Source organism: Chiloscyllium plagiosum, chromosome 4 (genome assembly GCF_004010195.1).
Source record: "Chiloscyllium plagiosum isolate BGI_BamShark_2017 chromosome 4, ASM401019v2, whole genome shotgun sequence".
NCBI lineage: Eukaryota > Metazoa > Chordata > Chondrichthyes > Orectolobiformes > Hemiscylliidae > Chiloscyllium > Chiloscyllium plagiosum.
Window position 1 is genome coordinate 69,713,511 of NC_057713.1, and position 15,463 is coordinate 69,728,973.

At 46.4% G+C, this 15,463-nt stretch overlaps 1 protein-coding gene across 1 annotated transcript in view; it reads left to right on the forward strand.

Annotated features, from left to right (window-relative positions):
* Positions 1-912: 912 nt before the first annotated feature.
* The window catches only part of LOC122549480 (oxidation resistance protein 1-like), a 73,653-nt gene continuing 59,102 nt past the window's right edge, over positions 913-15,463 (forward strand). The window contains exon 1 of the mRNA XM_043689340.1: positions 913-927. Within this exon, the coding sequence (XP_043545275.1) occupies positions 913-927 (15 nt within the window). The remainder of the gene's footprint in view (positions 928-15,463) is intronic.

The following is a 15,463-nucleotide window of genomic DNA, read 5'->3' on the forward strand; positions in this document are numbered from 1 at the left end:
AGTTGGGATAAAGAGAGCTTTTCCAGAATCAAACCTTTGTAGCTGAAATTTACTATGTATATCTTAACAACTTGGATGAGGAAAGTGAATGTACTACCAAGTTTGCAGAAGATGCAAAAATAGGTAAGAAGTTCGGTAGTGAGATACCATGGAATCTGTTGAGAGATAAAGTCAGGTTAAGTGAGTGTTAAAAACTCAACAGATGAAATGTATTGTGATGAGAAGTGAGGGAATGCACTTTGGTAGAAAAAGTACTGTTAAGCAATGGTCGTATCGTATCCCTGGATTGAGAGGCCCAGGTTCAGGTCCCACCTGATCCAGAGATGTGTAATAACATCTCTGACCAGGTTGATGAGAAAAATCAGTATTATGTAAATGGGGAAAGGCTGCAGGAAGTTGCGGCGTGGAGGGATTTAAGAGTCCTGCACAAATCACAAAAAATCGGATTCCAATTTCATGAAGTTAATAGGGAAGGCAGGTTGAATGTTGGCCTTTATTTCAAAGGGTTTGGACTTATAAAAGTAGGGAGTTCTTGAAGATTACACGAGGGACTTGTCAGACCATACGTGGAATATTGTGAAGAGTTTTGATCCCCTCATCTCAGGGAAAATGTACTGGCATTGGAAGCAGTCCAACTTCTGCATCATCACATCAGCCATCTTCTGTGACCATTTGTCCTGAATAGACAAACTTTTAGACTTGTGACAGTGTTCACTTCAGCCTTCACTCTTTCTTTAATGTATTCTTCTAACTCCCGTCGTTTTTGTCTTGCTATTCACAGACTTTTAGATCTTTCTTGATATTCAGTGGGTCTTTCTGATTTTGCCAATGATGCTGTATTGACGTCAAGTTTATGCTCTTGACTCCCATTTTTGCCTTTGGTAGTGCTGTCCAGAGCCTATATTGGTACCGATGAGTGAGCATCAGGTAAGAAGAGGGACAGTTGGACATGTTTCATGTGAAGAGAAAAGTACAAAGCTATATATGATTGCCAAAGTATAATCAATTTGGCACAGCAGTTATCTTTAGGTATGTAGTTTTACTTTAGGTATCAGGATTACATTTGTGTTCTACTCGCTAAGATGTGATTGTGTAAATCTAGTTATAAAATCAGAATCGCAGATTCCCCACACTGTAGAAACAGGCCATTCAGCCCAACGAGTCCTCCAAGTAACATTTCACCCAGGCCCATTCCTCCTAACCCATCCCTGTAACTACACATTTCCCATGTCTAATCCACCAGCCTACACATCCCTGGGCAGTATGGGCAATTTAGCATGCCCAATCCACCTAACCTGTGTATCGTTGAACTGTGGGATGAAGCTGGAGGAAACCGAAGCACCTTTCTTTTATTTGTTATCATAATATTGTGACTTGGTTAACCAACTTATAATGCAACAGATTGCTGAACTTGTAAATAATATTGCTGAATTAATTATTTTAATTCCTATGACATAAATTGTGAAGCTCTGCATTAACCATGGCCTGAAGAAAGCCTTGGTTGAATCGTCACAAGTATTTGAGACAATGCTAGTTTGTCACAAATGCTTGTGAAATGCTGATAATGGGAAAAGTATCACACAGCATTCCAAATTCCAGTTTCCCGGCCTCGAGCCTCAAGGTGAAGCCTGGCACAGTTTGGAGTTGAGGTCCAGAATGGACTAGAGGCTAGATGCTGGCATGGACTGGGTTAGAAGGACTGTTATAACCCTATCTTTTCATTTCTTTATTTTCTAATTTATTCCTATTATCTGTGATGCTAGACCTTTTTATATTTTTATATCATAATTTTTCTCATTTATTTTTAAGAGTCTGTACCTTTGTACCTAAGCTGGTACCATAAGTGGCAATCTGTAAACTTTTCACTTAAGTTGAAATTAAAATTTGACTTTCAAAATAAATTAGTTTAAATTTAATCAATTTGAAGTGATTAGTAATGATTTCATCATAGACCTTATTAAATAAAAAGTCTTGATTATCTGCAGCACATGGACTTGAATAACCATACCAGTTGGACAGCTATCCTAATTAATCTTCGACTCACCATACTGTAGCCAATTCTCATCCAAATATGAGGAAAAAAAACTTTTGTCTTTGAAGGTAATCCTTCCTGCATCTCTAGGTTCAAATTTTGACATATCTGTTGCAGCTTCTCTTATTTTGATTATGTTGATTCTGTGAGCACCTTTTGATTTTTTTTCTGCCTACTGTGTATAAAAAAGGCAATCCTGCATTTCATTATGTTGATACCTTGGCTTATTGCAGTCACCTACTTTGATTTATTATTTTCTATGACATAACTATAAACCCCGATCTCCTTCAAGCTTTCTTCCTACTGTAAATTTATACCTCAGTACTTTTGACACCGCGTCATCCCACCACAATTCTTTTCATATTTGTCTTTCACATTTTGGAATCTTTTTCTGTGCATGGGACCTGGTCCTTCACCACAGTCCCTTAAATCTATCACAAAATTTCAACAAATGTGCTATTTTGTCAATGGATTTCAGAGAAGCATAATGAGAGAATATGAAATAGTGGGCCTGTGTTCAGTTACTGAAACATATAAGATCCTTTGTGGTCTTTGAGATTTGAGGGTAGATTTGAGAGGTTTCCTATTGTGAGAGTCTAGGACCAGAGGGCATAACGTCTGATACATGTCATTCTGCTATGATACGCAATTTGTTAAAATTAACATGAGTGACGAATAGGGGCCATTGATTCAAAAGCATGAAGTATTAAAATGTGTTGGTTATAATGCCATTTCGGCCCCATTAGTTTAAATGTTGCTGCTGTTATGCTGTTTCCTAATAAAATGGGATTGCATGAGAACAGAACTACTATGTTATAACAGAACTGACTGTAGAATCAAAGAATCCAGACAGTGTGGAAGCAAGCCAATTGATTCATCGGGTCCACACCAGTCCTCTGAAGAGCATCTCACCCAGACACACTGCCTCCAACCCTATGCTTGCATTTCCATGGCTAACTGACGAAGCCTACGCACTCCTGGACTCTGCAATTTAGCATGGCTAATCCACCTACCTGCACATCTTTAAACTTTGGGAAGAACCAATGAACATTTGTGAAACATTTGTTATCATGATATTGTGACAGTTGCCCGAGGGTGGAATCGAACCTGGGTCTCTAACACTGTGAGGCAGCAGTTCTAACCACTGAACCACCATGCTACCGCAAATAGAGATGAGGAGGAATCTCTTTGTCTCTGAGAATGGTGAATCTGTGGAATTCTTCACTGTGGTGTGCTTTAGAGACTGAGAGACTGGACTTTTAAATCGCGAGGAAAAGTAAGTGTTATGAGGAAGAGGTCGGAAAGTGGAGTTAAGGATGATCAATATGATCTTGGCAGAACAGATTTGCTGGGCTAAATGGCCAACCTCTCTACTTATGGTGGCAGTCAGAAGGAGGCCAAGTTAAATAATTTACTTAGCATTATTGGCTGAAGATGCTTGCAAACGATTCAGCCTTGTCTTTTGCACTGATGTGTTGGGCTGCCCTGTCATTGAGGATGAGGAATTTGCCCCGTTTCTGCCTCTCTGCTTAGTTGACCACCACCATTCATGACTGAAAGGTGGTGGGATTGCACAGTTTATGCATTGTTGATCCATTGGTTATTTTAAAATATTTTAAAATTCCTGAAGAAGGGCTTGTGCCCGAAACGTCGATTCTCCTGTTCCCTGGATGCTGCCTGACCTGCTGCGCTTTTCCAGCAACACATTTCCAGCTATTTTAAAATAATTACTGAGTAGACTAGGATTAGGTACACTTCAAGGAGCTGATGGTTTCAATTGAAAAAGTATTGAAATTTATTTTTAGATTAGATTACTTACAGTGTGGAAACAGGCCCTTCGGCCCAACAAGTCCACACCGACCCTCCGAAGAGCAACCCACCCAGACCTATTCCCCTACATCTACCCCTTCACCTAACACTATGGACAATTCAGCATGGCCAATTCACCTAACCTGCACATCTTTAGACTGTGGGAGGAAACCGGAGCACCCGGAGGAAACCCACGCAGACACTGGGAGAATGTGCAAACTCCACACAGACAGTTGCCCGAGGTGGGATTTGAACCCAGGTCTCATAGCCTTCTATATCCAATGAATTTTGTTAAATAATTTGAGGTGATGGCTAAAGGGGAACATGAGTGTCTGTGCATGTTCATTTAAGTGGACTTACAGAAGGTGTTTGGCTAGGTTGCATGCCAGAGACCATGAACAAAACAACTCATGAAATTGCGGATAACTTGGCATGTAATGAATTTGAGGATGTCGGCAACAGCGCACGGATAAAAGACCTGCACGGAATCTTCTAGGATTCAATGTTGTAGGCAAAGTCGCCTATCTGATCCAGGGTCATCTCAACACCCTAGCCTGGAATAAGGCCTCCCATCAACCTAAACCACCAGGTTTGTTGATGGAAGAAATCTCTAATTCTTGTCCCATAGCGATTGGTGGGTCATCCACCTTGGGTGTTTTATGGTGGAGGGTAAAAAGTGGAAAGGTGTGCACTGAAGCATAATGTCCATACCAGTCATTGGGTAATAGGGGTAGGCCTTGTTTTTGCATAGTGAATGAAGGCTAAACAGAGTTCTGAGAGCACATTTCTGAGAGTGAATGAAAGTCCACTCAGAGCAAGGGCTGAATCTTGTAAACAGTGGGTGTTATCAAAAATTTGGTTATCCAAGTGTATTAGTGGATGGAGAGTCGGAGTAGAGAGTATCTTTTGTAATATTTTTACACAGTACTTGCTTCACTTGTCTCATGTCGTGGGTACCAGAATGCACCATTCTAACAGTGGATCACGGTTAATGTTGAATCCTTCAGGTTTGTTGTGCACTTTTACACAGCGACGTGCTTTTTCTTATTCATACATTGTACATCAGAACGATGGAAGATTAGGCAGACAACACATGGATCGGTGAATAAAGAAAACATTGGCAACAGAAGGTGGATTAGGAGTATGGAGTACTTTTGGTCGGTCTTCACCTTTCCAGCTTGTTTTGTGAACTGCAGAAGCTGTATAAAGATAGAAGGTTCCGTTGAGAAGGTATAGGTTGACAGTCTCAGTCATAGATTAGATTAGATTACTTAGTGTGGAAACAGGCCCTTCGGCCCAACAAGTCCGCCCCGCCGAAGCGCAACCCACCCATCTACCCCTTCCCTAACATTACGGGCAATTTAGCATGGCCAATTCACCTGACCTGCACATCTTTGGACTGTGGGAGGTACCCGGAGGAAACCCACGCAGACACAGGGAGAATGTGCAAACTCCACACAGTCAGTCGCCTGAGGCGGGAATTGAACCCGGGTCTCTGGCGCTGTGAGGCAGCAGTGCTAACCACTGTGCCACCGTGCCGTGCATTAGGGTTCTGTGATTTTGGTACTATATGTTTAATTCGTATGGTTCATTTTAGGAAGGGAACAGACAAACTTTTCAAAGTAACAATTTTCAGCTGTTAAGAGTGGATGAGGTTATGGAATCATGCAATCTCATGACAACTGGCATAGATGTGTTGTCAGGGTGATGGTGTCAAAACTGATGGTCGGATGTGCAATGTGAATAGCTTAAGAGTTTCAGCTGGGCAGCTGCATTCATAGCGTCCAACAGTATTGGTACAAGTTTCATGGAGCCGACAAATTCTATCTTTAGGGGGAGCAGTTGGGAAAATAACACATTCATAATCATTGGAGCATCCTGAAGCACCAATGTCATTGCCAGTGTAGCCATGATTACATTCAATACCTAAATTGCTGGTTTTGTTTTTGTTCTGTCATTAGGGTGACAAGTGGGATACGTTAGTGTTGTAACAATATCAAGGGTAGTGTTCAGAATCGCAATAGGGATAGCAAAACAGGTTGTGATTAGCAGAGTGAGTGTTATTTTCTGCTGTTTCATGGTCATTGGGGTTGTCTTGTCATGCATGGTAGTAACAAAGTCTACTCCCGCCCTCCCCTATTCCCGCCCTCCCCTATTCCCGCCCTCCCCTATTCCCGCCCTCCCCTATTCCCGCCCTCCCCTATTCCCGCCCTCCCCTATTCCCGCCCTCCCCTATTCCCGCCCTCCCCTATTCCCGCCCTCCCCTATTCCCGCCCTCCCCTATTCCCGCCCTCCCCTATTCCCGCCCTCCCCTATTCCCGCCCTCCCCTATTCCCGCCCTCCCCTATTCCCGCCCTCCCCTATTCCCGCCCTCCCCTATTCCCGCCCTCCCCTATTCCCGCCCTCCCCTATTCCCGCCCTCCCCTATTCCCGCCCTCCCCTATTCCCGCCCTCCCCTATTCCCGCCCTCCCCTATTCCCGCCCTCCCCTATTCCCGCCCTCCCCTATTCCCGCCCTCCCCTATTCCCGCCCTCCCCTATTCCCGCCCTCCCCTATTCCCGCCCTCCCCTATTCCCGCCCTCCCCTATTCCCGCCCTCCCCTATTCCCGCCCTCCCCTATTCCCGCCCTCCCCTATTCCCGCCCTCCCCTATTCCCGCCCTCCCCTATTCCCGCCCTCCCCTATTCCCGCCCTCCCCTATTCCCGCCCTCCCCTATTCCCGCCCTCCCCTATTCCCGCCCTCCCCTATTCCCGCCCTCCCCTATTCCCGCCCTCCCCTATTCCCGCCCTCCCCTATTCCCGCCCTCCCCTATTCCCGCCCTCCCCTATTCCCGCCCTCCCCTATTCCCGCCCTCCCCTATTCCCGCCCTCCCCTATTCCCGCCCTCCCCTATTCCCGCCCTCCCCTATTCCCGCCCTCCCCTATTCCCGCCCTCCCCTATTCCCGCCCTCCCCTATTCCCGCCCTCCCCTATTCCCGCCCTCCCCTATTCCCGCCCTCCCCTATTCCCGCCCTCCCCTATTCCCGCCCTCCCCTATTCCCGCCCTCCCCTATTCCCGCCCTCCCCTATTCCCGCCCTCCCCTATTCCCGCCCTCCCCTATTCCCGCCCTCCCCTATTCCCGCCCTCCCCTATTCCCGCCCTCCCCTATTCCCGCCCTCCCCTATTCCCGCCCTCCCCTATTCCCGCCCTCCCCTATTCCCGCCCTCCCCTATTCCCGCCCTCCCCTATTCCCGCCCTCCCCTATTCCCGCCCTCCCCTATTCCCGCCCTCCCCTATTCCCGCCCTCCCCTATTCCCGCCCTCCCCTATTCCCGCCCTCCCCTATTCCCGCCCTCCCCTATTCCCGCCCTCCCCTATTCCCGCCCTCCCCTATTCCCGCCCTCCCCTATTCCCGCCCTCCCCTATTCCCGCCCTCCCCTATTCCCGCCCTCCCCTATTCCCGCCCTCCCCTATTCCCGCCCTCCCCTATTCCCGCCCTCCCCTATTCCCGCCCTCCCCTATTCCCGCCCTCCCCTATTCCCGCCCTCCCCTATTCCCGCCCTCCCCTATTCCCGCCCTCCCCTATTCCCGCCCTCCCCTATTCCCGCCCTCCCCTATTCCCGCCCTCCCCTATTCCCGCCCTCCCCTATTCCCGCCCTCCCCTATTCCCGCCCTCCCCTATTCCCGCCCTCCCCTATTCCCGCCCTCCCCTATTCCCGCCCTCCCCTATTCCCGCCCTCCCCTATTCCCGCCCTCCCCTATTCCCGCCCTCCCCTATTCCCGCCCTCCCCTATTCCCGCCCTCCCCTATTCCCGCCCTCCCCTATTCCCGCCCTCCCCTATTCCCGCCCTCCCCTATTCCCGCCCTCCCCTATTCCCGCCCTCCCCTATTCCCGCCCTCCCCTATTCCCGCCCTCCCCTATTCCCGCCCTCCCCTATTCCCGCCCTCCCCTATTCCCGCCCTCCCCTATTCCCGCCCTCCCCTATTCCCGCCCTCCCCTATTCCCGCCCTCCCCTATTCCCGCCCTCCCCTATTCCCGCCCTCCCCTATTCCCGCCCTCCCCTATTCCCGCCCTCCCCTATTCCCGCCCTCCCCTATTCCCGCCCTCCCCTATTCCCGCCCTCCCCTATTCCCGCCCTCCCCTATTCCCGCCCTCCCCTATTCCCGCCCTCCCCTATTCCCGCCCTCCCCTATTCCCGCCCTCCCCTATTCCCGCCCTCCCCTATTCCCGCCCTCCCCTATTCCCGCCCTCCCCTATTCCCGCCCTCCCCTATTCCCGCCCTCCCCTATTCCCGCCCTCCCCTATTCCCGCCCTCCCCTATTCCCGCCCTCCCCTATTCCCGCCCTCCCCTATTCCCGCCCTCCCCTATTCCCGCCCTCCCCTATTCCCGCCCTCCCCTATTCCCGCCCTCCCCTATTCCCGCCCTCCCCTATTCCCGCCCTCCCCTATTCCCGCCCTCCCCTATTCCCGCCCTCCCCTATTCCCGCCCTCCCCTATTCCCGCCCTCCCCTATTCCCGCCCTCCCCTATTCCCGCCCTCCCCTATTCCCGCCCTCCCCTATTCCCGCCCTCCCCTATTCCCGCCCTCCCCTATTCCCGCCCTCCCCTATTCCCGCCCTCCCCTATTCCCGCCCTCCCCTATCTCCCTCTCTGCTCGCCCTCTCCCTCTCTGCTCGCCCTCTCCCTCTCTGCTCGCCCTCTCCCTCCACTTGAAATTAACTTAGAGATACTAGTTTAGCAGTGTTCTTACTTTTAGGATGGAGTCCAGAAGTCTGAAGCTGACGTTGTCAGCTTGGAATTTCTTTTTATTGAAGCTGCTATCAGACTCTTGAATGTGCGTCTTAAATAATAAGCTTTAAAAGCCGATTCATGGGTTGAATGAAAGAAGTTGTTCGGAAGTAGAAATAGCACTTTGTTTTCCGAAAGCTCACCAATGCTGACAAGAGGGCTTGGCACAACCTCCAGGATGAGGAATGCCTTGAGATTCAGTTTTTTTTGCCTCCAATACTTTCCAAAAACATCTTTCAAAACATAATCAATAAAGTCAGAAAAAGTTTGCCCGGTCTTCCAACATTTTTTGCTTGACCTGAAGTAGACGGCTAGAGTAGACTTAAAGTACCCTTCAAGGCTTGTGAATTGGCAGTGTGGTATACCACCACAGGCTTAAGCTTTAAGTTTCTACTAGCATTGGCACCCAGCAGCACAGTCATACAACATGCCAGCTTAAAGCCTTGAGCGTGTGCTTCATTCTTAGAAATGTAAGTTATTGCTGGTATTCGCTTACAGTATAAAACTGTCTTATCCAAATTGAAGATTTGATCCAAGGCGTAGCCTTCTTCATCAATTTCTTTTTTTACTCTGGGAGGAAATGTCAACGTGTGTTTTTTAGTTGCACAGGCAAATTCACCAATTAACTTTGTTATGGAATGCATAGCATTCTTAAAACCAGCAAATCACTTACTGCTCGCACACCTGCAGGATCTTGAGCATTTTTCTTCACATCTTTATAAATGGATAAGGCTTTCTGTTGTTTGGTGAGAAAGGTTGTCGTAGAATGCATTTTTGTTTGATCTTCTATCCCGATACTTAGAAGCATCTCCATCTCCTCAAGTTCCTTTGGCCATGATCTCTCCGATTTGCTGGCACTCAGCCTTGTTCCAGCAATACAACTTTATTAGTCTTTTCAGTGTTGCCTCTAATGGTGCATAAGGCGGACTCCCATATTCCTGTTAAGCGAGCTGTATCACATTTTCTCATGTTATGCTCGAAGTGCTTCATTTATTGAGCTTCTCTTCCATTGCATTGTTAGCGCTTGCTAACATTATTGTCCCTATGCCCCAACATTGTTTTCAAAAACGTTAATCTAGGAGTAGTGTGTCTATCACAGAAAGCCACTCTGTCAGCAGCAAACACCAGCACATGTGCAGAATGGCACGAAGACTGGTGCTGACATCAGCTCACGCACTGAAATAAATGGAGACTTCACCGTGGACAATGGCACATGAGCAGAACGAAACACGTGAAGCGATCACCCCTGAAATTGCACTAATCCAAACGAACTCCCGTTCCTTAATTCCTCAGTGATGTTATATACAAACCCCCTGTTGGAACGCACTGTATCAGAGAACTGCCTGTGCTACTTATGGTAAGATTGTGGAGTAGGGCTTCTAGCACGAGGCTTGTCTGCTCAGTTTTTCCATTGTTTATCTCTTGCTTTTTCATTTACTTATCTTTTGGTAAAGAGCTTGGTCACAGCGATGACATCAGCGGTGGTGAATGAGCCCAGCAGCGCAGACCTGGGATGGCAGCTTTTGCATCATTGAAACTGTCTTAGCAATGACTCATGGCTGCTGCAGTGGAGGCGGGTTTGGATCTGGTGGTATCAGCAGTGGCTGAATCGAAGTGCATTCATGGAAGTAGCAGAGTCAGGTTTGGGCTGGTCCAGTGATAACTCATAGTGGTGAGCATGTGGAGGGGTGCTGTTGGAAGATGGCACTGAAGAGTGGCGACTTCACTTCCAGCTGTATGATGATGATGTGCCTCGCCACCATGCCAAGGCCCATGATAGAGCATTTGACAAGAAGGACTGTAACATTGGACTCTTTCTTCGCATTTCATTTTTCTGCCCTTGTATTCTGCTTTGGTTTTAAGGTGACCCTGGAGGTTGGTGACACTAAACAACACTTCTCACTGTATTTTGTAACAAGATAAATGTGCCATTAAATCAGTTCAGTAGTTACACACCGTTCCTTTTTTTGACACATTTCTTGGAAGGTGGTGCAAGAATTATTTACTGAAATGTAACTTCTGCTTCACTGCTTTAATGAATGCAAGTTGTTTTACTTGCACAAACACAGGTTATTGGCTTTTTTTTAACAGGCTGGAAGTTTTTCCGATGTAGCCCAGAGTTGAGGGTTTTGATAATTCTTAGATTCCCTACAGTGTGGAAGCAGGCCCTTCAGCCCAACAAGTCCACACCAACCCTCCGAAGAGCAACCCACCCAGACCTGTTCCCTTACATTTACCCCTGCACCTAACACTTACGGGCAATTTAGCATGGTCAATTTATCACCTAACCTGCACATCTTTGGATTATGGGAGGAAACCGGAGCACACAGAGGAAACCCACACAGACAGGGGGAGAATGTGCGAACTCCACACAGACAGCTGCCCGAGGCGGGAATTGAACCTGGGTTCCTGGCGCTGTGAGGCAGCACTGCTAACCACTGAGCCACTGTGCCGCCCCCAAATGTTAGTTGGTGTTGCACGACGCAGTGTTGCCTCCTGACAATTTTGAAAAAGGAATAAGTTATCGTTAAGCAGCCAGCTGGATTCAGTTGAGCCATATGACCAAGCATCCTGAGAGAAGTAGCTCACCATTGAGACCTCAATTCATAATGCAGGGTAGTCAGCTGTTCATTTCTGAAGTTAAATGGTCATTAACACATCTTTTTGCAGGTTAGTTATAAATTGCTGACTTATATTGGACTTTTTAAATTTTAGTTGTAAAATTTTATAGATTATAAAACACTAGTTAACATTTCAGAACTGTCAGCAGTCTCATGACTGTTGATTATCTGACTGTTGACTTCTGAGAAGTTAATTCTAAACACATGATTATAGTAACTATCCTTGCTGTGTTATTTACCATTTTCTTAGAATAATCATTATCTGTCTTAAAATTAATTAATGGAATGTCAGCATTTCTGGCTAGGCCAGCATTTACTGCCCATACCTAATTGCCCTGCAGCCAGTTGAGAGTCAACGACATTGCTGTGGGTTTGGAGTCAGATGCAAATCAGATCAGGTAAGGATAGCAATTTCCTTCTCTATAGGACAATAGTGAACTAGATGGGTTTTTCGGACATTCCTCAGAGGATGCATAGTCATTGTTAAGATTCTTAATTCCAGATATTTATTGAAATGAAATGCCACCATTTGCTATAGTGGGATTTGAACTGGCTTCCCCAGAACGTTACCAGGATATCTGGATTAACACTTCAGCAATAACACTGCTAGGCTGTTGCCTCCCCATATATGTATCAAGGTGGAAATATGTATTGGGTTCATGACTAGGGATATTTAATAACCTTGCCTGCCTTTGAGTCAACTGTCTATTATTTCCTAAACATTATATTCCCACATGGCTATCTGTACTTGTTGCTCCCTTAATCTTATTTACGGTGTTCTCTGCATTCACATATATAGTGCAGTGAAAATTAAGGTAACTGTATTCTTCCTTATTCTGCTCCCACCTAATACCTTAACTGTTTCTTTTGCTAGCATTACTATCTCTTCCAACTCTGTTCACCTCCTGAATTCTAAGTTGGTCGAAATCCTCTCCAACCCCAGTAGCAAAAGAAATTATGAGAACATTGGTCCCAATACTGTTCTAAATAAAATCTGTCTGGCCAATGTATAACTGGGCCCACAATGCCTGCAATTTAAAGCCTTTCCTCATGCCCAATCATGTATTATAGAATAGACTCCTCAGTTTGCAGTATTGTTCTTGGTAGTCCATCTCAAGAGGAATGTATTGAATTTTATTGACTAAATTGATTAAATGGTCATATTTATAAACAGACTTTCAGCTTAGACATTATGAGACCTCACCCCCTCATATTGAATGGGGGAGAAGGCTCGAGGGGTTATATGACTTCCTTTCTTATTTTTGGATTATTGAGGAAATTGCTTATGATAATCACTTTGTGGTATTATTTAATTAAAGTCATCTTTATTATCTAAAATCTACTGTTGGGGTTCTTGTGTGTGGGGTTGTGTTGGGGTTTTTGTTTGTGGCTTTGTCGGAATTGTGATAGGATTCTTGTTGTTTGAAATGCATATTGCAGTCTTGAGCTATGAATAGTGTTATGGACCAGACCAACCCTGCTCAAAACACATCAAGGAGCTAGCCTAAGTCCTAACATTTATCATATTAAAGGGAAGTGTCAGACACTTCATTCCAGAGGTGATTCGATTGGACAAATACGAGGCTTTAAGTAAAATTCACTTACACCACAGTTAAAATACTAAGAATAATGAATTGGATTAACTTCAACACCATCAAAATACTTAACAAAATAATATATTACTTAACTATTTACCAACTTGGAAGAAACAAGTGACAGAAATCAGTTTTGCTGAATCTGTTTTTGCCAAGGTGTGTTAAGGGGATGACGCTTATTGCAACAGTTGATAAGTAGGGCTGAAGATCAGAGTCAAGACTGTGGTGCTGGAAAAGCACAGCAGGTCAGGCAGCATCCAAGGAGCAGGAGAATCAATGTTCCGGCCATAAGCCCTGCACCAGGAAACCAATGTAAGGCTAATGCCTGAAACATCAATTCTCCTGCTCCTTGGATGCTGCCTGACCTGTTATGCTTTTCTGGTACCACAGTCTTGACTCTGATCTTCAGCCCTACTTATCAACTGTTGCAATAAGCGTCATCCCCTTAACACACCTTGGCAAAGACAAGATTCAGCAAAACTGATTTCTGTCACTTGTTGTTTCTTCCAGCCTAGACAAGGATAGGCTGGAAAAGCATTGCAAGCCAAACAGCATCAGGAGGTGGGGAGGTCAGTGTTTCAGGTATAACCCTTCTTCAGTAAGGGAGGTGGGGTTAAGGGAGCTGCAGATAGAGAAGAGGGGCAAAGGGTTATGGGTGGGGAGAGGGGCGGAGTAGTGAGGTGGTGGTAGGTCCTTGTAGGTGGTAGGTATGACCTAGTGGTTTGATGGGAGGAATGAGAATCCAGTTGGTAGCTGGAAGGAGGGGTTGGTCAGGGGGATGGGAGGGAGGAAGGTAATTGAGGCATGGGTAGGAAGGTTATTTGAAATTGGAGTACTCAATGTTGAATCTTCTGGGCTGTAGGGCTGCCAAGGTGGGAGACGTGGTGTTGTTCCTCCAATTTGCAGTCTGATTCCCTGTGGGAATGGAGGAGACCAAGGATGGACATGTTGGAAAGGGAGTGGGAAGGGAATTTGAAATGGGTGGTGACGGGAGGTCAGGCTAGTCCTTATGGGCCCAACTGAGATGCTTTTGGTTTACATTTGGTCTCACTGTACAGAAGACCACATCGGGAGCACCGAACACAGTAATGTAAGTTGAAGGAGAGGTGAGTAAACCTCTGTCTCACCTGGAGGTGAGGGAACTGGTGTGCGGGCAGGTTTTGCATCTTTTATGGTTGCAGGGTAAGGTACTGGGGGTGGTGGGGTTGGGTTGGTGTTGTTTTGGAGAGTAGTGCAAACCAAGGAATTCTGAAGAGAATGGTCCTTGTAGAAGGCAGAGAGGAGTGGGTAGAGGAAGATGTTCTTGGTGATGGGGTCTCGTTGGAGTTGGCAGAAGTGTTTGAAGATGATACGTTGGATATATAGACTGGTGGGGTGAAACGTGAGGACAAAGGGGAACCTTGTCATTATTGTGTTTGGATGGGATGAGGTTTAGAACAGTCAAGCGGGGAATGGAGGTGGTGAGATGAAGGGCTGCCTGGATGACTGGGGGAAAGGCACATTGTTTAAAATAGTAGACATGTGGGATGCTTGGAAGTGGAACGTCTCCTCATCAGAGCAGATGCAATGGAAGCGGAGGAGTGTGGAAAACTGGAGTTTTTGCAGGATACGGGGTGTGAGGAAGTGTAGTCCAAGTAGTTATGGGAGTCTGTGGTTTCGTAGTAAATGTCAATCCGTAAACCTGTCACCAGAGATGGAAACAAGGAGGTCAAGGAAGGGAGAGAGATGTCCAAGGTAGACCAAGTGAATTTAAGAGCAGGGTGGAAATTGTTGGCAAAGTGGATGAACTACTCCAGTTCAGCCTTGGTGCCGGATGCAGCACCAATGCAGTCGTCGATGAGATGGCGGAAGAGTTGGGGAAAGTACCTGGAAGAATGCATCCAGCAGCTGAGAGAAAACTCGAGCTTTTGCAGCAGCAGTGAAAGAGCTGTTTGTAGCGACTTCAACTTCAATAACCCGGATCTGTGTGAACCTGACTCCATCCACTCATGCTTCTTTTGTCTAATTTTAAAAAACCTACAAAGCCATTTACTCTGCTTTCCCTGGAACCGATACCTCTTCACAAAGTTGACCACACCCTTTTTCAGAATATTCAGGAGAGAACAAATCCCTCTTAAAGGCACATATCATCACAGTAGTGATAGTAGAGGTTTCAACTTGCTTACAATTACATAGCTCACCAGGAATGTCTCCTGCTGTTGCTCCCTGCCTGGTGCTTATTAGAATGATATGCAGGTTAACTTTCAGGTAAAATTATGAAAACATATTCCTTCAAGTCCTGACTAAGAGGCAACAACACTATCTATCGTGCCGTAAGACCTCCACTTTTGGCATCTCTTTATTTAAGAGCATTCTACTTCAAATGCTGTAGCATGTTGGAAATACCTGCCAATGCAGTAGGAAACCAATTTACCTGACATTTTTAAATGTTGATTGAGCTGAGTGAATGGCATGTAGAATATCCAGGTTTATGTTGTTCTGATGATGTTGTTAGGGGCTTCTCGGAACTACAAATTGAGAGAGATCATTTGTCATGTGAGAAATGTGGTTCTTGTTCGCATCCTCTAGCCTTCTCCCCCATTCAATATGAGGGGGTGAGGTCTCACAATGTCTAAGCTGAAAGTCTGTTTATAAAAATGA